Raw genomic sequence first — 21,597 nt, 5'->3', positions numbered from 1 at the left:
TCAAATATATCATGTCACATACCTTAGAGATACCTGGAAGGTGTCCTGTTGATGCTCTGAGGAGCATTTACTTATCACAGGCACACCTGAGAGCTAGTTCAGCACAGCAAGCAAGGCCAGGCAAAGTGCTCTCTGGGTAAGCTGTGGAGGACTCCAAAGATGACAAATCAAGCAGTCACAGAGAAAGCTGGGGACAGGTCACATGTTCCAGAGCAGCAGTCTCAATAGGCCATAACCATCATGCCACATAGAAAGATTATTTTAAAAGGTATGTGTGTATGTGTGTGTGTGTGTGTGTGTGTGTGTGTGTGTGCAATGATGTACTCCTGCCTTTATAAAGACACTATCTGTCTCTGGGGAATCTATCTACCAGTAACCAGGATAGAAAATAATCCTTAACACTGGAAAAAATTTGCTTGCTTTCACTAATGACTACCTTGGCCCCATTCGAAAAAACAACTGCACACATAGGAACACAAGATTTGGATTCACTCTCCAAAGTTAATAAATAATTACTGAATGAAGTAGTGCTGGAACAGAGAAGGGCAGGTAGAAGGAATGAAGCTTCAGGCCACAGTTAGGGATGGAAGGCACGGAGCGTGAGTCACCCTGCAGCCCTTATCTGTCAGCCCAAGGAGAAAAGAACTGGCCTAGTCTGATGGGCACCATAAAAGGCGATGCAGGAGGAGGAAGAGGATGCACTGAAAGATATCCTTTTAAGAGAAACACAAATCCCGCGAGAACTGCCTAAGAAATTATCCTGGTCTTCCACTTCCAAGACCGGGCAAAAGAAAAAGTCCTTGTGGTTGTGAGCATAATTGTAGAAATGTACAAAACCAAAGCCTTGTTACTTCCTAAAGCAGATCGGTTTGGACAAAATATTCACACTTCACTGAGAAAACAAAGTGATTGCATGAAAACCATGCAGTTTAAACATGCATGTTCCAGTGAATATGTTACAGTGAAGAATCAGGTCAAAAAGAAGCAGTGAAGTTTAAAACAACTCCCTTAAACACAAAAGTAACTGTAGGACAGCTTGGAACATTAACTTAAATTCTTGTTGGGTATTCAGCACATATGCGTACAAGGCCCGCCATCTGCTGACAAGGTTTGGTACTGCTAATTTGGAAAGCACTCAGGAGGTGGTGGATTTTGGCAGAGGATAATTTACTCAATTTTGTAGCAAGTGCTCAACATTAAGTACTAATAACATTAGTCAGGTCTCAACATATGCAACAAATATCATATCTTGGACCTCATATCTTTATATTTTCTGTTTTACAATATAACAAGAATACCTACTTCTGGGCAGGAAGAAATTCTGGACTGGTAGGCCCTCCCAGTCACTATTCTCTTCCTCCTCTGTTTCATAAACGGAATCATACAGTATGAATTCTTTTTAGTCTGGCTTCTTTCACAAACATTATGTTTGTGGAAGTCATCCACCATGTTAAGCATAGGAGTTGTTTCATCATTTTCTTTGTATGAACAGATCACAATTTTATCTACTCTACTGCTGATGAACATTTGGATTGTTTCCAATCCTTGGCTATTACAAATAACACGTAGCTTTGGACATTCTTGGCTGTGTATTTTGGTGAACATATGTATGCATTTCTGTTGGGTGTATATTTGGGAGTGATACTGCTGGGTCACAGGGTATTCAAACATTTAAACTTAGTAATAATGCCAAACAGTTTTCTAAAGTAGTTATTCCAAATATATTCTAAACAACCACATATGAGAAAACATATGAGAGCACTATATACTTGCCAACTTGATGTTATTAGGCTTTTAAAAACTTTTAGCAATATTAGTGGAAATGTAGTAGTATCCTATGACTTTAATTTTCATTTCCCTGGTGACTGATGAGAGGAGTGTCATTTAATATGCTTTTCAGTTATGTGGGTATCCTTTTTTGTGAAAAGTCTCTTGCCAGGGAGTTCCCTGGCAGTCCAGTGGTTAGGACTTGGCACTTTCACTGCCATGATTCAATCCATAGCTGGGGAACTAAGATCCCGCTAGCCACATGGCCCGGCCCAAAAAAAAAAAAGTCTCTTGTCCACTTTTCTATTCAGTTGTTTGTCTTTGTTTTATTGATATATAGGAGTTCTTTACAGATGCTAGATATGAGCCCTTTGTCAATTATATGTATTACAAATATCTTCTTCCTCTTTCTTCTTGTCTGTGGTATGAAACATATGGTGATTTAAGTACAGAACAATATAGCATCAAGCAGAAGGGAAGAGAGAATTAACATACTCAAAGTCCCTTACATTGTCCAGAAAGTGGTTAATTGACTAATTGCATTAGAGTGTAATAAGTCAGGGATACAAGCGACAAATTCTATGGTAATCACTAGAAGAAAAATAAAATAATGTATAACTTACCAGTTAATAGACAGGGAAAGGGATGACAAAAATATTTGACTAAACTAAAGGAAGGCAAGAAAGGAGAAAGCAAGGAACATAAAACTGGTAGGACAAAAGGAAATTTAAAAACTCAAATATATCAGTAATTAAAACAAAAAAATATGAAGATTGAAAATTAAGAGATGGAAAAAGGTATTATAGGAAAATTGTTACCAAGAGAGCTAAAGTATCAATTTTTTTTTTTTTTTTAAACTTTGGGTTTATTTATTTATTTATTTTTATGGCTGTGTTGGGTCTTCGTTTCTGTGTGAGGGCTTTCTCTAGTTGCGGCCAGCGGGGGCCACTCCTCACCACAGTGCGCGGGCCTCTCACCATCGTGGCCTCTCTTGTTGCGGAGCACAGGCTCCAGACGCGCAGGCTCAGCAATTGTGGCTCACGGGCCCAGCTGCTCCGCGGCATGTGGGATCTTCCCAGACCAGGGCTCGAACCCGTATCCTCTGCATTGGCAGGCAGACTCTCAACCACTGCGCCACCAGGGAAGCCCTAAAGTATCAATTTTAATATCAGGCAAAATAGATACAGACATAGGGGACAAAGAAGAACAATATATACTCACAAATAAAATAACAGATTAAGAAGACAGGCTGTTTAACTCTCCTCCCACCCAACAGAAGATATCAGAATATATAAAAAAATGACTGGCAGAACCATGGGAAGCTACAGATGGATCAATATTTATAGTTCGAAATTTAAGCACACTTACCTTAAAAACTAACGTATCAAATTGCCAAAAGATAAATATATATATAAATCTGAGTAACAGAATTAATAAAGTTACCCTAATACAGATTTATTAGAACCTTAAACACAACAGGTAAAGAATACAATTTCCTTTTGTAGCATACTTGGAACATTCACAAAAATTGACTATGGACTAGGTCACAAAGGAAGCTTCAGTAAATTTCAAAGAGTTGATACTATACAAATATGTTTCTGCCCACAACGCAGTAAAATTAGAAATCAGTAACATCAGAATATCTTGAAAAACCCCATATATATGCAAACTAGAACACATATCATTTGAATAATATCTGGATTAAAGAGTAATTTATAAACTAAGTTATGTGAGTGATAGTGTTATATATTAAAACATGTGGGATAGGTTAAAGCAAGACTCACATGGACATTTTGGAGAATATCTTTGATATTTGGGTGAGAAAGGCTTTCTAAATAAACTCTCAAAGCATAAATCATAAGGTTAAAAATTAATGGATTTGACTCTAGAAAAATTAAGTTCCATGCCATGAAGAACACCACAGACAAAATTAATAAATGAGCGATAGATATAAGAAAATATTTGTAGTATCGCTAATTTATAATATATAAGAAAATCTCAATTATCAATAAGAAAAGCACAGGAAACCCCAAAAGAAAAATGAGAAAGAATGCTAACAGGCTATTCACAGAAGGGGAATCCAATGGCTAAGCAGTATATGAAGAGGTACTCAAAATCACTAATAAGAGAAACGTAAGTAGAATTGAAAAGTAATTAAATAGCACATATATGCATCAAGGTGGCAAAGGTTAGAAAGACCAACAATGCCAAACATTGTTGGGGATGTGAGAAAACAGGAACCCATGTACCCCACAAGTGGGAATGCAGATGGGTGTAGCAATTGGCCAGTATGTGGTGAACTTGAAGTATGAGTGTACCCTGCGACCATGCAATCCTACCCTTAGAGTATAAACTCAGAAAAGTCTCTCTGAGCCTCCTAAGTGGAGTTGCACAAGGATGTTCATGGCAGCACCATTGTGGCAGCTGGGAGCTGGGGATGAGCTGAATGCCCACTGCTAGGAGAACAGACAAGCACAGGATGGCAGATGCGTTCTATGGAGCACAACAAAGTAGCCAGCAGCAACAACTAAAAACAGTGCTGAGTGGACAAAAGTGAGAAACAGAGTGAGACACATACTGCAAATTTATACAAACCTAAAACGTATAAATACAGAAAACAATGCTATTTATTATTCAGAGATACATATTTAAAGACATAAATCATTGTTTAAAAAGGTTATCTATGATCTGTATGTGACAGAATGAGAGTAAGGATCAGAGATGGAAGGAAAAAATCAATTTAAAAAAGCATATCAGGGACTTCCCTGGTGGCTCAGTGGTTAAGAATCCTCCTGCCAATGCAGGAGACATGGGTTCGAGCCCAGTTCGGGAAGATCCCACATGCCGCGGATCAAGTAAGCCCGTGTGCCACAACTACTGAGCCTGCGCTCTAGAGCCTGCACGCCACAACTACTGAGCCCTCGTGCCACAACTACTGAAGCCCACGTGCCTCGAGCCCATGCTCCGCAACAAGAGAAGCCACCTCAATGAGAAGCCCGTGCACCGCAAAGAAGACCAGTCCCCCACCCTTGCCACAACTAGAGAAAGCCCGCACGCAACAATGAAGACCCAACTCAGCCAAAAATAAATAGATTAATTAATTTTTAAAAATGTTAAAAAAAAAAATGTGTACCAAAGGTTTTCATGGACTGATGAATTCTCTGCACTTCATATCCAAAAACACTCCCAAACAAACAAATTAACAAGAGTGGACTTATGATCACAAAAATATCTTTAAAAGCATGAGTCAAAGTTAGTCCTTCCCAGCTTCCATTCATATGGAAGCATTAGGTGTGCTCCTTCAAGGCCCTTTCCTTCTTAAAATGAGTCCATTGGGTCCCTGAGTTCTCTTGGGAATCAACCTATATGTGCAGTCTGATTATTAATTTACGCTGAATTCTTCCAGGCTTGGTTAAAGGCCGCCGCATAGGTCTGCTGGGGATTCTCTGCCTCTTCTAGAATAGACCTTTCTCTGCCCTCTTCCTCCCACAAACACATCCTTCCAAAGAATGGGTACATCCTCTGTCACCCCACTGCTCTGGGGAATTGGCTTGGGGTTGGCCTTTGGAGAGGGATAAATGTGCTGACTACCCAAAGCCCCTTCTCCCTCAGGCTCCAACCATTATATCTGTTCCACCTGGGTTTATTTGGTGAGTGTGGGTTGGGGGTAGGGAGAAAAAGGAACAATCTTCTCATTCTCATGAGATATTCAGATACCTCTAAGATCTTTCAGATACCTCTAAGATCTTTCTCCTTTGAGGCCTTAATCGTAAAATCAATGTATTGAAATATTTTAGACTAGAACAGTAGGGGAAAAAAGGAAGATGTAGGTGTGGGGAGGGGAGGGAAGGAAACAAGGGCAGGAGGAGAGGGGCAGGGAGAGCAGGCAAGAAATAGAAAGTCAAGAGAATGACATCAGGACTCTAGGACCCAGGGGTGGGTATGAGAGCACTACACATTTAGTGAAGAGTGCCACTGACGTACATGCCTTGGTTGTGGCTGCTCTGACGTGACTGTCGTCCTCCTCTTTTACTTCTGGACAATGGCCATGGAGAAGCCACCGACACAGCACCATGCAGAAGCTCCTCCTGCCTGAAGACAGAGTCTTCTGGCAAAGAACCTCCAGGAATCACGTATACAAAATGTCCTAAACTGAAAACTTACTGTGCAAATGACAATTTGATCTGCGTTTGAATTTCTATCCATTCTTCCTTTATAATCCTTCCACATTGCAGCAGCTCCTTTGAAAGTCTCTCTGCTTTTGTCAAATTCTCTGAAGCTTCCTTAAACCTGAGTTGTGTTCAGGAAACTTTACACTTGGTGCTACATTCTGGGGCCCTAGTTCCTGGACATCCTTGGCTCTCATACTTCCCATCACCCTTCCTGAGTCACGTGTCAGCTTTTGATTTGGCCTTAAAAATTAAATATAAGCATTATGAACAGTATTTCTATTTGTAAAGATTAGAGGCAAAAGGATACTTTTGAAGGGAGAGTAAGGCTCTCCCCATGGTATGGAATAACTCAACCGAACACTTGAAAACATCTGTATTGTCATTGTAGGGACGCACAATGGCGTTGGTGAGGATTTCTTTGGCTTTTTCCGCATGTTGTTTTGCTTGCAGTGACAGTCCTGTGGACAAAGAAAAAGAAGTCTCAGTTTCTCTTTCATTTCAGCTGGATAGGAATATAGTTATCTCTGGCCAGGGAATCTAATGAGGTCTCCTTCATATATCATCAAGTGGCACATGGAGATATATCGGGACAGCATGAAATACCATCATGACTATAAGAAACAAAGAAGTGTTTCACACCTAGGACTCAAGATAAAAAATTTTTCCCAAAATGGTCTTTTTAGAAATAAACAGAATGAGCAGGAATTGAACAGCTTTGAAACTTCACCAATATCAGACGTAAAGTGTTATGAATAATTATAAAAAAACAAAGGGAATACAAAGACTACAGCATTCTGGGCAGGAAATAAAATATTCATGAATTTTAATCCTGGCTTTGTGACAGCAATCTTAATGAAATACTAAAAATTCTGAATCTTCTGCTCATCCATCCATAATCATAACTTTAGAGAGTTATTTTAACATAATACAAATATGACAATATCTATAAAAACTGACAAACAATTCCAATGAGGTAAGGGGCTGATGTGCTACAATCTCTTATTTCTATGTGGTAATAGACTGATATGAATCAAATGAAGTTTAAAGAAAGTTATTACCAAGAACTAATTCCCGGTGGGTTCCAGCATTCTTCCATTGGCGTATTCATTTGTGGTAAAGGCGACACTGAGGATCACTATTTAGGTTTCAGGTTTTTTCATTTTCCCACATCCCCATCTTCTTCCCCACAATGACACACCCTTCCAGCCACATCCTAATACTCCTGGTCTTACATTCTTCATTACATGGAATTGTATCTCAAATCTCTAAAAAGAGCTGTCAAATTATGAAATTCATTCTGTTCCTATGTCTATAAAACAGAATATATTTTCTGAGGGAGAAAATCCAGGGTATGCTCTTCCTATAGGAACACTTACAGAATTTTGTCTTATTTTTTTTAAAAGTACACAATCAACCTACCAGAAATCTATTAGTGCCAACAATGTATGCAACATTATAAAAGACATGATGAATTTTGGTCCATTTCCTCAAGAAACTTGAACTCAATCTACAAGAGGCAGCATGGGTTGAGGTTCAAGAACACTAGCTCTGAAATCAGACTGCCCAGAGTGAATTCCCTGCTCCAACACTTACCTGAAATGTTGGCCCCAGCTTCCTCGACTGTAGACAGGAATAATAACATTACCCACCTCATAGCACTGTAGTGAAGATTGAAGGAAATTATACATGGAAAATAGCATGGTGCCTGGCACTCAATAAGACCTTAATAAATAGTAGATACTGCTTTTACTTTAAATTGAGAAAAAAAGACTATAATGCAGAAAGGTAGCAGACTGTGGAAGAAAAACATTGTTAAAAAAAAAATCCCCGATGCTAGGACACTGGTACTGGCAACCAAAATCCTAGATCTGAGTCTCAGATCAGCTATCTATTAACAGTGTGACCTGGGGCAAGCTGTTTCAACTCAAACTAGTTGTTTCCTCTGAATCTAGAAAATAGGGGGTATAGGGGTATGGTCTGAACTAGATGATCTCCAAGGTCCCCTCTGGCTCTAATAGTCTTTGATCTAACAGGTAGGAGCAATCTATAATCAGATTCGGCTAAATTTATTGGGTGGCAATTGTGTGCTTAGCATTGTGGTGTTTTTCACTTCTGTTTGTTTATTTATTCACTGGGCCAATCCTGGGAAGTCAGTGCCATCATATCATCATCATTATCATCGCTTTTCAATTGAAGAAACAGAGTACAGCAATGTACTCTTGTACCTCTTGTCCTAGGTTGCCAGTCCATGTTTTTGCCTTCTCTGCATCCATTCTCCCTTCCCCTGTTTTCTTTTGAGGATGCCCAGCCCCTGCACACTCAGTCCTTGTGATTTAGCCAAGGCCAGCCTCTCCCCAAGGATCCAGTGGAGCCAAAAGGCAGGTCTAGCCAATCAGACTCTTTCTTGTCTTTGGCATACGACCCACATCAGCCCAATAAGAATACCCAAACCCTGAGATTTTGGAGGAAAGACACTCTTGTTTTCCTGGGAATGCTGAGGAGGGAAACCTAAAGCTGCTGGCAACCTTGCTGCCACCATGTGGGCAAAGTTTGGCTAAGAATGGAGCCAATACAGAGAAAAACAGAGTCAAGTGGTGCGAAAAGGGAGGAATGGAAATCTGATCACAATGTTTCAAAACGTGGATCTGGCTAAGTCTACAGTAAGTTTTACCCCTGGATTTTTAAGTGTATGGGCCAATGAATTACCTTTTGTTTATTGCCAGCTTGATTTAGCCCTTTATTTTTATTGTGGGTGGGGTGTCACTTATAGGCAAGAGACTTTCCATCAATACATATGTGAATGGATACTATTTTAGGCCCCAACTCCACACCCTGGGCCATTTCTACAATGCCTTCAAAGCTAACAAATTAATTATCTCCTAAGAACTACATTTAAGATCATAAAAAACAAAGCTCAGAAGGGCTAAAGTCTTCCTTCTCTTTTTTACATATTGTATTAAAAAATCTTATTGACTCTTTGTGAGAGGAAATGGCTCTCAATGTGTAGAGAGGAGAAGGTCCAAGAAAACCTGATCCTTCTAAAGTTAAGTCAAATTTGAGGAAAAGAGCAGAAACCAACCAGCCGATCCTCCTCAGCCTGAGGCAGACTCACCTTTCAGCTGGAGGTAGCCCTGAGCCAGGTTAACATGCGCCTCCGCCAGTTTCCAGTGTGAGTCACCATAGCAGATCCTCGTCAGCGCCACACAGCGCACAAGCTCCTGGAGAGCCTGTTTATACTGGAGGAAGGGAAATGGTCTCACCAGTTAGACAACAAAGCACAAAATCAACTTGTATTTTTATCCATTCAATATACACTTATTGAGTGTCGATTATGGGCTGGGCATGGTTTTAAGGACTTGTGATACATTAGAGAACAAAACAAAGATCTGTCTTGGATGGCAGGGTATTCATCTGGTTGGGTGAAATAGACAATATACATAAAAAACCAGTAAAATTTATAGTGCATTTAAATTTATAGTAAATAGTGAAAAACGTTATGGAGTAAAGACGCTGCCCGTCAATGAACAGCTACTACATATTCAGGCACAACAAGTGGGCGAATGGTGATAGTTTTCAAATAATACCTGTTAGTTCTCAATTCAAACACCTTCTTTAGCAGCTGGGATATTAGCACAGCAAATGAGGTCAGCAGGACTTTACAAACAGATTTCATTAAAGGATTAAAGCACATTTTCATCCGGAGCCAAGACAAAGAGAATAGCGAACCATGGATTCCAGCTCCAGGTCAGCTTAGAGCAGCAATACACTCAAAGCAAGACTGGTGGTTTTAAAATACAGCTCCAAAATTCTTTGACACTCCTTCCATACAGAGATGGTGGTCTATGTCCCCTTTTCTTTGAATCTGGGTTTTATGACTGTTTGGCCAAAAGAACATGGAGGAAATGATGCAGCGCCACTTTTTAGACCCCGTTCTTAAAGAACTGGCAGTTTCCACTTTTTACTCACTCTTGGAACTTGTTATGGGCTGAATTGTGTCTCCCACCTCCAAATTCATATGTTGGAGTCCTAGGTACTTCAGAATATAACTGTATTTGGAGAGACGGCCTTTAAAGAGGTGAATAAGTTAAAATGAGGCTGTCAGGATGGGGCCCTAATCTAATATGACTGGTGTCCTTGTAAGAAGAGAAAGGGACACTAGGAATGGGCACACACAGAGAAACACATTATGAGGACACAGTGGGAGGGCAGGCATTTGCAAGTCAAGGAGCGAGACCTCTGAATAAAATCAACCCTGCCAACACCTTGACCTTAGACCTCTAGGCTCCAGAATTGTGAGAAAATAAACTTCCTTTGTTGAAGCCACCCAGTCTGAGGTATTTTGCCATAGCAACCCCAGAAGACTAATAACCTAACCACCATTCCCTGAGGAAGCCTAAGCGGCCCCACGGAGAGGCCTACATGGAAATGTGCTGGTGGCAGCATTAATCGGTCAGCCGCGGGACTACGCCACCCTGGAGTTGGATTCTCCACACCTGTTGAGCCCAGCTGATGCTGCATGGAGCAGAGCTGACCAGATCTCACTGAGCTCTGCACAAATTGTGCATTCATGAGCAAACTAAATGGTTGTTTTTGTTTTATGCCACTAAGTCTTAGAGTGTGATACAGTAATAGATAGCTGGAATAGCAAAAGAGGAGGTGGGAGGTACAAAGCTGAAGGGGGCAAAGCAGAGGAAGAACTGCAAGAACAAGGACAGAGTTGTGGAAAAGACCCAGTAGAAGACCCAGTACACCCCCCACCCCTACTCCCCCGGTCAATGCCTAATCTCAAAGGACCTGCACTTCCACAAAGTTCCCATGTGAGTTAGAAACGCTTTCACCTTGAAACAACATTCCTCTTGACAAAAAATGCATACCCAGACAGTTGACCACAGGACAGTCGCTTTTCTGACCTAGCAAGAGAGGCTGGGGAACACTGTGCTCACTCCATAGTGATGAAGGAAGATGGAGGTGTGGCTTTTTCCTATAGTAACATTTTTCTTATTACAAAAGTAATACATGCTCATTATCAAAATACAGGTGAGCAAAAAAAATAAAAAATAATAAAAAATCACCTGCCATCTCACCTCTTAGAGACAACTAGGCAGCTAAATTTCTCTCTATCCTTCATTCCTATGAATCTATCTATACATATTTTTTCTTTTTAAAAATAGGCTTATAAGCTACATATAGGTTTGCAACTTTTCACAATTTGTGAACATTTCTCCATGTCATCTTCTATGATAATAATTTTTTATGGCTGCATAGTATTTTATTGTATGGATATATTATAAGTGAGTTACTCAACCAATAGCTATTGAGCACTTAGGTTGTTTTAAAATTTTTTCTCTCTGAACATCCTGTGTGGATAGATTTGCTCATATCCATAAGCATTTTCTTTTTCTTTTTTTTATAGCATTCATTTTTTATAGATATAAATCTATTTATTTTATTTTATTATTTATTTTTGGCCGCATTGGGTCTTTGATGCTGAATGCGGGCTTTCTGTAGTTGCGGCGAGCAGGGGCTACTCTTTGTTGCGGTGCGCAAGCTTCTCATTGCGGTGGCTTCTCTTGTTGCAGAGCACGGGCTCTAGGTGCGCGGGCTTCAGTAGTTGTGGCACGTGGGCTCAGTAGTTGTGGCGCACGGGCTTAGTTGCTCCATGGCATGTGGGATCTTCCCGGACCAGGGCTCGAACCTGTGTCCCCCTGCATTGGCAGGAGGATTCTTAACCACTGTGCCACCAGGGAAGCCCCATAAGCATTTTCTTAGAATGAATTCCAACGTGACAATAGGGTGAAGGATGTGCAAAATCCTGAGGCTTTGCTAGAGTTTGCTGGAGTGCTTCCTCGAGAGGCTGCTTCCATCCATACCTCCCTTACAGCATGGTGTGTGAGCAGGGAATGCCCCTTACACAGAGCCAAGCACTAGTTGGGGTTTAACTTGCCAATTTGTCAGTTAACTCATTTCTCCCTGTTTTAGTTTGTATTTTTTTTTCCTCAAAGCTAGTGAGGCTGAACATCTTCATGTGTTCATTGGCTTGATGCAAAGTCCAGATCTCTTCCCACAACATCATTCTTGAGTTACCTGAATTTCTTAAACTTCTTAATATTAAAATATGCAACTCTGAGGATCAGTAAGTCTGGCCATACGTATTTCAAAATGGGTATTTAATACCCAGATCTTGGTGTCTAAATATCAATACTATTCTCTTCTAAGAGGAACTAGCATTCCCTGAATCCACAGCTGGAGCAGGGAAATACAAGATGAACCTGAAAAATCTTATTGTGTCGGAAATTAAGGAAAGAATCATGGAGGCATATCAAGGACTCAGAAGCCAGCTTGAAGGGGCTCCCACTGGCAAATACAAAATAATTTAAGTTTTGATGATGATAATGGATTGTAACATATTTGTAAAACAGGATTTCTTGAACCCATACTGACATAAATAAATGAACAATAAAGTGTGAAGAAGGAAAAGCTCGTCCTCATAAAAAGAATGCCAACAAATAAATGTTGAAAGAATGCTGAAGTCAGAGAATCACCATTTGACAAACATCGTAGTAATAGCTAATTCAGGTGAGAATCATCAATGGATGCTATAAACTAGGGGGTGAAGTTTTAATGAGGAATAGGATATGTTCACAGTATCAATGAATCTCCCCACAAAATATTAATTACAAAGGGAAGAATAATAATTCTACAGTGAAAAAACCTGCCAGATAGCTCCTTAACCAAGCGATCAAATTTAGCCTCATAGTAATGAGACAAACGACATCGTATGCCTCCTAATATGATGCACTGAGAAGGGCCCTATGTCAGGTCTGTGGAATTCCTGCCCAAAATGCATAATCTGAATCTAATCATAAGGAAACACATGACAAATTCAAATTGGGAGGTATTCTACAAAATAATTGGAGTGTATATTTGTGGACCCTGCCAAATTCATATGTTGAAGCCCTAACTCTCACTGTAGTATTTGGAGATAGGGCCTCTAAGGCTGTAATTAGGGTCAAATGAGGTTATAAAGGTGGGGCCCTGATCAATAGGATTAGTGTACTTATAAGAAGAGACACCTTTCTCTCCCCCTTCCCCCACACGCACAAAGAAGAGGCCATGTGAGGACACAGCTAGAAGGTGGTGGTCTGCAACCCAAGGGGAGAGCTCTCACCAGACACCAGCCCTGCTGGCACCTTGATCTTGGACTTCCAGTCTCCAGAACTGCGAGGAGTACATTTCTGTTGTGTAGGCCACCCAGTCTGTGGTATTCTATTACAGCAACCCAAACAGACTAATATAGTTTTTTTCACAAAGACTAAGATTGTGAAAGATAAAGACAGGCTAAGTAACTGCTCTAACTGTTGACTATAGTCAACATGATTTCATGGATTGGACCATGGCTGATTTTTGTTTCTATAAAAGATATTATTGAGATAATTAGAGAAATATGCATAATGTTTGTAGATTAGATAATAATATATATCAATATTAATTTCCTAATTTCAATCATTGTACTATGGTTAGGTTCCGGAGAATATCCTTTATTCTTGGGAAATAGGCACTGACGTATTTAGGGGTAAAGGATCATACATTTGTGACTTACTCTCAGATATTCAGAAAAATAATGACAGAGAGAGAGAGTGAGAAATAAAGAAATAAAGTAAATGTTAACAACTGGTATATCTTGTAACGTTTCTGTTAAGTCTGAAAGTATTTTAAAATAAAAAATTACCAAAGAATGGTATTTTAAGAAGCAAATTACATCATATTAATACTTTCCTAAAAACACTTTAAGGCTTCCCAGAGCACTTAACTTGAGACCTGCAAGGCAGGTAAGCTGCCTCTCCAACTACATTTCACGTCAGCCTGAAGCTTCCTCTCATCACTTCAAACATAGTCACGCTCGTGCCAAACTTATGAATTTTATGGCTGCTGTTCCCTCTCCCTAGAACTCCTTTCCCTCAGCTCCTCCGTGCTGGCTCCTTCTCATCTTTAGGTGTCAGCTCAGATGTCACCTCCTCAGTGAGGCCCCCCCTTACCTAAGATAGGCCCACTCTGTTTCCTCCATAGCACTTAGCACAATCTCTACTTCACTGGTTTCTTTACAATGTCCCCTCAGCTCCATGAGGGCAGGCAAGCTGTTTGTACTGTTCACTGCTGAATCCAAGGATTCCTCATCTGAACGGCAGAACACAAAAAATGCTTTGATATCATTCTAGATGCATAGAAGAGAAGTTAATTCTTTATATACACCAAATGCAGATGTCCAACAAACACATGAAAAGATGCTCAACATCACTAATTATTAGAGAAATGCAAATCAAAACTACAATGAGGTATCAGCTCTCACCAGTCAGAATGGCCATCATCAAAAAACCTACAAACAATAAATGCTGGAGAGGGTATGGAGAAAAGGGAACCTTCATACACTGTTGGTGGGAATGTAAATTGATACAGCCACTATGGAAAACAGTACGCAGGTTCCTTAAAAAACTAAAAATAGAACTACCATATGACCCAACAATCCCACTACTGGGCATATACCCAGAGAAAACCATAATTCAAAAAAACACATGCACCCCAATGTTCATAGCAGCACTATTTACAATAGCCAGGACGTGGAAGCAACCTAGATGTCTATCAACAACCTAAATGTCTGTCTTCTTTATCCAGCAAATGGATAAAGAAGATGTGGCACATATATACAATGGAATATTACTCAGCCATAAAAAGGAATAAAATTGGGTCATTTGTAGATACATGGATGGACCTAGAGAGTGTCATACAGAGTGAAGTAAGTCAGAAAGAGAAAAGTAAATATCGTATAATAACACATATATGTGGAATCTAGAAAAATGGTATAGATGATCTTATTTGCAAAGCAGAAATAGAGACAGAAATGTAGAGAACAAATGTATGGATACCAAGGGGGAAAGGGATGGGGTGGGAGGAATTGGGAGACTGGGATTGACACATATACAGTGTTGATACTATGTACAAAATAGACAACTGATGGGAACATACTGTATAGCACAGGGAACTCTACCTAATGCACTGTGGTAACCTAAATGGGAGGGAAGTCCAAAAGGGAGGGGATATCTGTACATGTATGGCTGATTCATTTTGTTGTGCAGTGGAGGCTAACACAACATTGCAAAGCAGCCATACTCCAATACAAATTAATAATAATAGAATATATATATATATATACATATATATATATATATGTATATATATATATATATATATATATATACCAAATGCCTTAGGGCATTAGGGCTTAGTTCTCTTGCAGACCTCTGGTTGAGAAAGGCTGCCAGCTGAGGCCGACATAGCACACAGCCTGGCACATAGTAGGTACTAAATAAATATCTGCTGCATAATGAATAAGCACACCTTCAAAACCGAATTCACACCTTCTCATCATAATCTTGCTCTTCTTCCTGTATTCATTACAATAACAAAGGGCTCTGACAAGCCTTGGGTCACCCAGGCTGGCTGAGCCCTAAGTCAGGAATTCCACACACCCCTCTCTGGCTCACTCTTGCCTCTCCAACCCCTATGTCCCCCCCAGTTACCAGGTTTCATTGATTCATATTTCCAAATTCTTATCAAAAGATCTCAGCATTTTGCAACTAGAGATTATCATACTAAGTGAAGTAAGTCAGAGAGAGAAAGACAAATACCATATGATATCACTTATGTGTGGATTCTAAAATATGACACAAATGAACCTATCTATGAAACAGAAACAGAATCACAGACATAGAGAACAGACAGGTGGTTGCCAAGGGGAAGGGGATTGGGGGAGGGATGGACTGGGAGTTTGGGATTAGCAGATGCAAACTAATATATATAGAATATATATATATTTATATATAGATAGATATAGATATAGATATAGGTAACAAGGTCCTACTGTATAGCACAGAGAACTATAATCAATATCCTATGATAAACCATAATGGAAAAGAATATTAAAAAAAAGAATGTATATATATGAATAACTGAATCACTTTGCTGTATAGCAGAAATTAACACAACATTGTAAATCAACTATACTTCAAATAAAAAAAAAAAAAGATCTCAGCATTTCTACTGACTCTGCCATATTTCAGGCCCTTGCCAGGATTATTGCAAACATCCTGCAAACTGGCCCTCCTCCAGTTTACCTCCCTTCTCTTCCTCCACCACCTAGTTATCTGAGGTCTGAGGGATCATTCCAGAAACTCAGACTTGCTCATGGCCCTCTTCTGCTTATAATCCTATGACAGTCTCCAGCACCCTGAGGAGAAAATCTAAACTTTTCCTGGGTGTTGAACACCTTCTGGTCCCAGCTCCTGTCCATAATCCAACCTCATTTGCTGCCCTGTGTAACTAAAGCCTCCATCCCAGATAGTTCCATATAGTTCCCCAAACAGCCTGTGCACCCTCAGACCCGCAACTCTTGCCCATCTGCCACCTCTGCCCAGAACGCTATTGTCCTCTCTCCTACCTGGGGCCAGCTCCTAAGTACTGTTATCAGTGCACTCCAAATAACTCCCATCCCAAAAAGCATGCCTTAAGTGCTGTCCCTCCTCCAACTCCAGGGTCAATGCCCATCCCTCCTCCCCTCACTCCCCATGCTTTGCATCTATATCACCTGAGCTTGTGTTTGTCACAGAACTTATGCTGATTACCATTATCCATCTATCTCCCCAACCAGACCATGAATTCCTCTGAGGCAGAGGCTGTAGTTTTCCCATCTGTGCCCCCAGCACTTGCACAGCGCCTGGCACACATTAGGTATACAGTAAGTTTTTGTGAATAAATGGACAAATAGGGTCTGACACATAAGAGGTGGTAGAGAAATACATATTGAATGAATGAGTAAATGAATAAAACTTTGAAGAGAGATGGGAAAGAAGTATGCAGAGAACAAGATTAGGCACCTAAGAAATATAAGCTCCATGAGAGCAGAAACTTCATCTGCTTTGTCCTGTATTCCAGTGCTTAGACCTGGCACACAGGAGGAGCTCAATAAATATTTATTGATTGATGGAAAATGACTGTAGTAGGTCAAATCACAACCAGTCAGTCTAGTGTACACTTGTCAGAGGTCAGGGCAAACTTGTTTGTTCATTTGTGCACTCATTCAGCAAACATAATGTTGACTGTGCCAAGTGCTGGGCTTGGAGTCCTGAGGTACTACACCCACTCGCACTATGAAAAAGGCACTGTCATATTTTCTCTTGTACCAAACTCCTGAGAGTAGGAATGCAACCTAAAGTATCCTACTTCTCAATTACCAGAGTACAGGTATAAAAAGAAAGGCTCCTTACCTCATGACTGCTAGAATAGGACTTTGCTTTCTCTTCACAGAGGTGGAGTTTCTCTCGAGGAGGCTGAAACAGTGCTGTCTGAAGCAGCTTGTTTTGGAGCTTTTTTCTAGGTGTTATGCTGACGGCAGCAACAATTTCATCCAGGTGGTTGGATATGTGAGTTTCCTGTGATTCTTGCATATTTTTATATACATTATCCTCTAATTTTTAAATAAGGAAATGAAGGTGTTAATGATAATTTCCATAGTTACTTTTAGAAATACACATTTTTTTCCTAGAAATTGAGACTAGAATCTAAGAAAATTTCAACACTATACCCATGACTTCTTTGAAATAAGTAGCATTCTATCCAAAAAGATCCTAGTGGCTAGTACTAACTTCTTTCAGACTGATTTCAAGTTTTAACTAAACCAAACATTCTTTGTTCTCTCTCTATATTACATGTATATATATGTATGTGTATATGTATATACACACATACTGATATATTTTATATATTATATATGATATATGTATCTATATATTATATATGGTATATATGTATATGTATATATATCAGTAGGAATCAGCTGAGCCCAAACAGTTCTCAAAGAGCTCAGATTAGATCTGTTGAATCCCAAGTGACCTTGAAAACAGGAAAAAATGACACGTTAAACTTTCACTTCCAGCCAAGATGGAGTAATAGGGATGAGATTTATCCTCTTGCCCGAAGTCACCAACCAATTAACAAATAACAACAACAAAAAACAACCCATAGGCAAAAAAGGTATGAAACAATGGTTTTCAAGAGACAGGACAACAGACTTGAGAAATGGAAAAAAGAAACAAAGTGAGACCCATGATTGCCCCAGGTTATTGCTTTGAAAAAGTTTCTAGAACATGCAGGGTAACCCAGAATTACCCTGTGGACTATCTGAGTTGAGGAAATAGAGTAGAGCATCTGGGAGACCAAGGTGGCTGGAGTTCACAGGACAGATTACTAGAGAGGATGGAGCTGCACAGAGAGGACCCCAGAGATTAGCACCCCTCAAGTATGGGGAGAGAATACTGACCAGCATGTGTGTAAGAAAACTACTTGAGTCTGGAGAAAGACTCCTCTAATAAGATTGAAAGGAAGTGTCTGGTGCTTACCAAGGCTGGCGGTGCCTGTTCCCACTGACCAGACTGGAAAAACTCATAATTCATGAGGTACAAGGTAAAATATTCAGAAGGGTTTTGTCTCAGTAATGGGGATTAGCCCTAGAGTGAACCCTGCTTAGATCCACTTAACAAACCATGAAAGTAAGACCTAAAAGGATAAAACTGTTTCCAAGTAACTTAACTGTATCAGAGGGCAAAACTCAAGGATGTTCATAGGAATGCAAAAATAGCCAGCATTAAACAAGGTAAAATTCATATAATCTGATGTCCAAAGAAGGATCACCAGGCATGCAAATAGGCAAGAAAACATGGCCCATAATGAGAAGAATAATCAGTCAAAACTGACCCAGAACTGACCCAGATATTAAGTTAGCAGAGAAGAATATTAACGGTTATTATAATTGTATTCCATATGTTTAAAAAGTTAACTAGAGACACAGAATATAAAAAGACCCAAAATGAACTTCTAGATAAGAAAATTATACGTGAGATGAAAAATACACTAGATCAGATTAATGGGAGATTAGATATTACAGATGAAAAGATGCATGAACTTGCAGACACAGCAATAGAAACCATCATTTAAAAAATCAGTGAGCTGTGAAACAACTTCAAATTGCCTAATATATATATAATTTGAGTCCCTAAAGGAAAGCAGATTGTAGTGGGGACAAAAAAAAGTGTTTGAAGAAATAACGGCCAAAATTTTTCCAAATTTGAGGAAAAGTAAAAACCCAGAGATCCAAGAAGCTAAATGAAAACTAAACACAAGAAGCATAAAGGAAACTACACCAAGATACATCATAACCAAATTGCTCAAAACCATGATAAAGAGAAAATATTAAAAGTAGTCAGAAAAAAGGACATACTAGCATTAAAAAAAAAAAAGATGATGATGATAACAGGTTTCTGGGAGGAAATAAAGCACATGAGAAGACAGTGAAGCACCATATTTAAAGTATGGACAGAAAAAAAATTGTCAAGCTAAAATTCCGTACCAGTGAAAATATCTTTCAAGATCAAAATCTGAAAGAAATCATCACCAGCGGGACTTCCCTGGTGGCGCAGTGGTTAAGAATCCTCCTGCCAATGCAGGGGACACAGGTTCAAGCCCTGGTCCAAGAAGATCCCACATGCTGCAGAGCAACTAAGCCCGTGCACCACAACTACTGAGCCTGCGCTCTAGAGCCTGTGAGCCACAGCTACTGGGCCTGCGTGCCACAACGACTGAAGCCTGCATGCCGAGAGCCTGTGCTCCACACCAAGAGAAGCCACTGCAATGAGAAGCCCACACACTGCAACGAAGAGTAGCCCCCACTAGCCGCAACTAGAGAAAGCCCGCACACAGCAACAAAGACCCAATGCAGCCAAAATAAATAAATTAATTAATAAATTAAAAAAAAAATCATCACCAGCAGATCTGCACCCCAATGTTCCCAAGAAATATTAAGTGAAGTCTTTCAAAAGGAAGAAAAATGATAACAAATGGAAATATAGATCTACACAAAGGAATTAAGAACAATGAAAAAGATACATGAGCAAATATGTAAGACTGTTTTCATATTATTTAAATCTCTTTAAAAGATAATCGGGCAGAGGAGTAAGACATGGAGATCACCTTTCTCCCCACAAATACATCAGAAATACATCTACATGTGGAACAACTCTTAGAGAACACCTACTGAACGCTGGCAGAAGACCCCAGACTTCCCAAGAGGCAAGAAAATCCCCACATACCTGGGTAAGGCAATAGAAAAAAGAGAAAACAGAGACAAAAGAATAAGGATGGGACCTGCACCTCTGGGAGGGAGCTGTGAAGGAAGAAGAGTTTCCACACACTAGGAATCCCCTTCACTGGTAGAGATGGGGGGTGGGGGGGTGAAGCTTTGGAGCCATGGAGGAGAACACAAAAACAGGGGTGCAGAGGGCAAAGCGGAGAGATTCGTGCCCAGAGGATTGGTGTGGACCAGCACTTACGAGCCTGAGAGGTTTGTCTGCTCACCCGCCAGGGCTGGTGGGGGCTTGGGGCTGAGGCTCTGGCTTTGGAGGTCAGATCCCAGGGAGAGGACTGGGGTTGGCTTCATGAACACAGCCTGAAGGGGGGCTAGTGCGCCACAGCTAGCCGGGAGGGAGTCCAGGAAAAAGTCTGGACCTGCCTAAGAGGCAAGAGACCATTGTTTCGGGGTGCGCTAGGAGAAGGGATTCAGAGCACCGCCTAAGTGAGCTCCAGAGATGGGTGTGAGCCACAGCTATCAGCGTGGACATCAGAGACTGGCATGAGAGGCTAAGGCTGCTGCTGCAGCCACCAAAAAGCCTGTGTGCAAGCCCAGGTCACTAACCACACCTCCCCTCCCAAGAGCCTGTGCAGCCCACCACTGCCAGGGTCCCGTGATCCAGGGACAACTTCCCCAGGAGAACACACAGCATGCCTCAGGCTGTTGCAAAGTCACGCTGGTCTCTGCCGCCACAGTCGCGCCCCGCATTCCGTACCCCTCCCTCCCCCAGGCTTAGTGAGCCAGAGTCCCCTAATCAGCTGCTCCTTTAACCCCATCCTGTCTGGGGGAAGAAGAGATGCCCTCAGGCGACCTACACACAGAGGCGGGGCCAAATCCAAAGCTGAACCCCAGGAGCTGTGTGAACAAAGATAGAAAGGGAAATTTCTCCCAGCAGTCCCAGGAGCAGTGGATTAAATCTCCACAATCAACTTGATGTACCCTGCATCTGTGGAATACCTGAACAGACAACGAATCATCCTAAACTTGAGGTGGTGGACTTTGGAAGCAACTGTAGACTTGGGGTTTGCTTTCTGCATCTAATTTGTTTCTGGTTTTATGTTTATCATAGTTTAGTATTTAGAGTTTATTATAATTTGTAGATTTGTTTATTGATTTCGTTGCTCTCTTTCTTTTATATATATATATATATTTTTTTTTTCCTTTTTCTCTTTTTGTGAGTGTGTATGTGTATGCTTATTTGTGTGATTTTGTCTGTATACCTTTGCTTTTACCATTTGTCCTACGATTCTGTCTGTCTGGTTCTTTTTTGTTTGTTTTGCTTTTTTTAGTATAGTTTTTAGTGCTTGTTATCATGGGTGGATTTGCTTTTTGGTTTGGTTGCTCTCTTCTTTCTTTCTTCCTTTTTTAAAATTGTTAATAATTAAAAAAAATTTTATTTTCCTTCCTTCCTTCCTTTCTTTCTTT

The 21,597-nt window shown here is 40.4% G+C and overlaps 1 protein-coding gene across 4 annotated transcripts in view; it reads right to left on the bottom strand.

The window, feature by feature from the left end:
- TTC23 (tetratricopeptide repeat domain 23) overlaps positions 1-21,597 on the bottom strand; it is a 114,733-nt gene that overhangs the window by 65,436 nt on the left and 27,700 nt on the right. For 2 of the 4 annotated variants that reach the window (XM_068556946.1, XM_068556937.1), the window contains exons 2-5: positions 17,258-17,457; positions 9,052-9,175; positions 6,247-6,397; positions 5,932-6,057 (exon numbers count right to left, since the gene is read on the bottom strand). In XM_068556946.1, coding sequence (XP_068413047.1) covers positions 5,932-6,057; positions 6,247-6,397; positions 9,052-9,175; positions 17,258-17,437 — 581 coding nt within the window. In that variant the 5' untranslated portion in view covers positions 17,438-17,457. Of the gene's footprint in view, positions 1-5,931; positions 6,058-6,246; positions 6,398-9,051; positions 9,176-17,257; positions 17,458-21,597 lie in introns of those variants that run through there. The other 2 variants (XM_068556957.1, XM_068556968.1) reach the window with 2 other exon arrangements.

This window comes from Eschrichtius robustus, chromosome 1, assembly GCF_028021215.1.
Source record: "Eschrichtius robustus isolate mEscRob2 chromosome 1, mEscRob2.pri, whole genome shotgun sequence".
Classification (NCBI taxonomy): domain Eukaryota; kingdom Metazoa; phylum Chordata; class Mammalia; order Artiodactyla; family Eschrichtiidae; genus Eschrichtius; species Eschrichtius robustus.
Note: the sequence above shows the minus strand (reverse complement) of the source record. Positions and strands in the feature narration are given on the sequence as shown.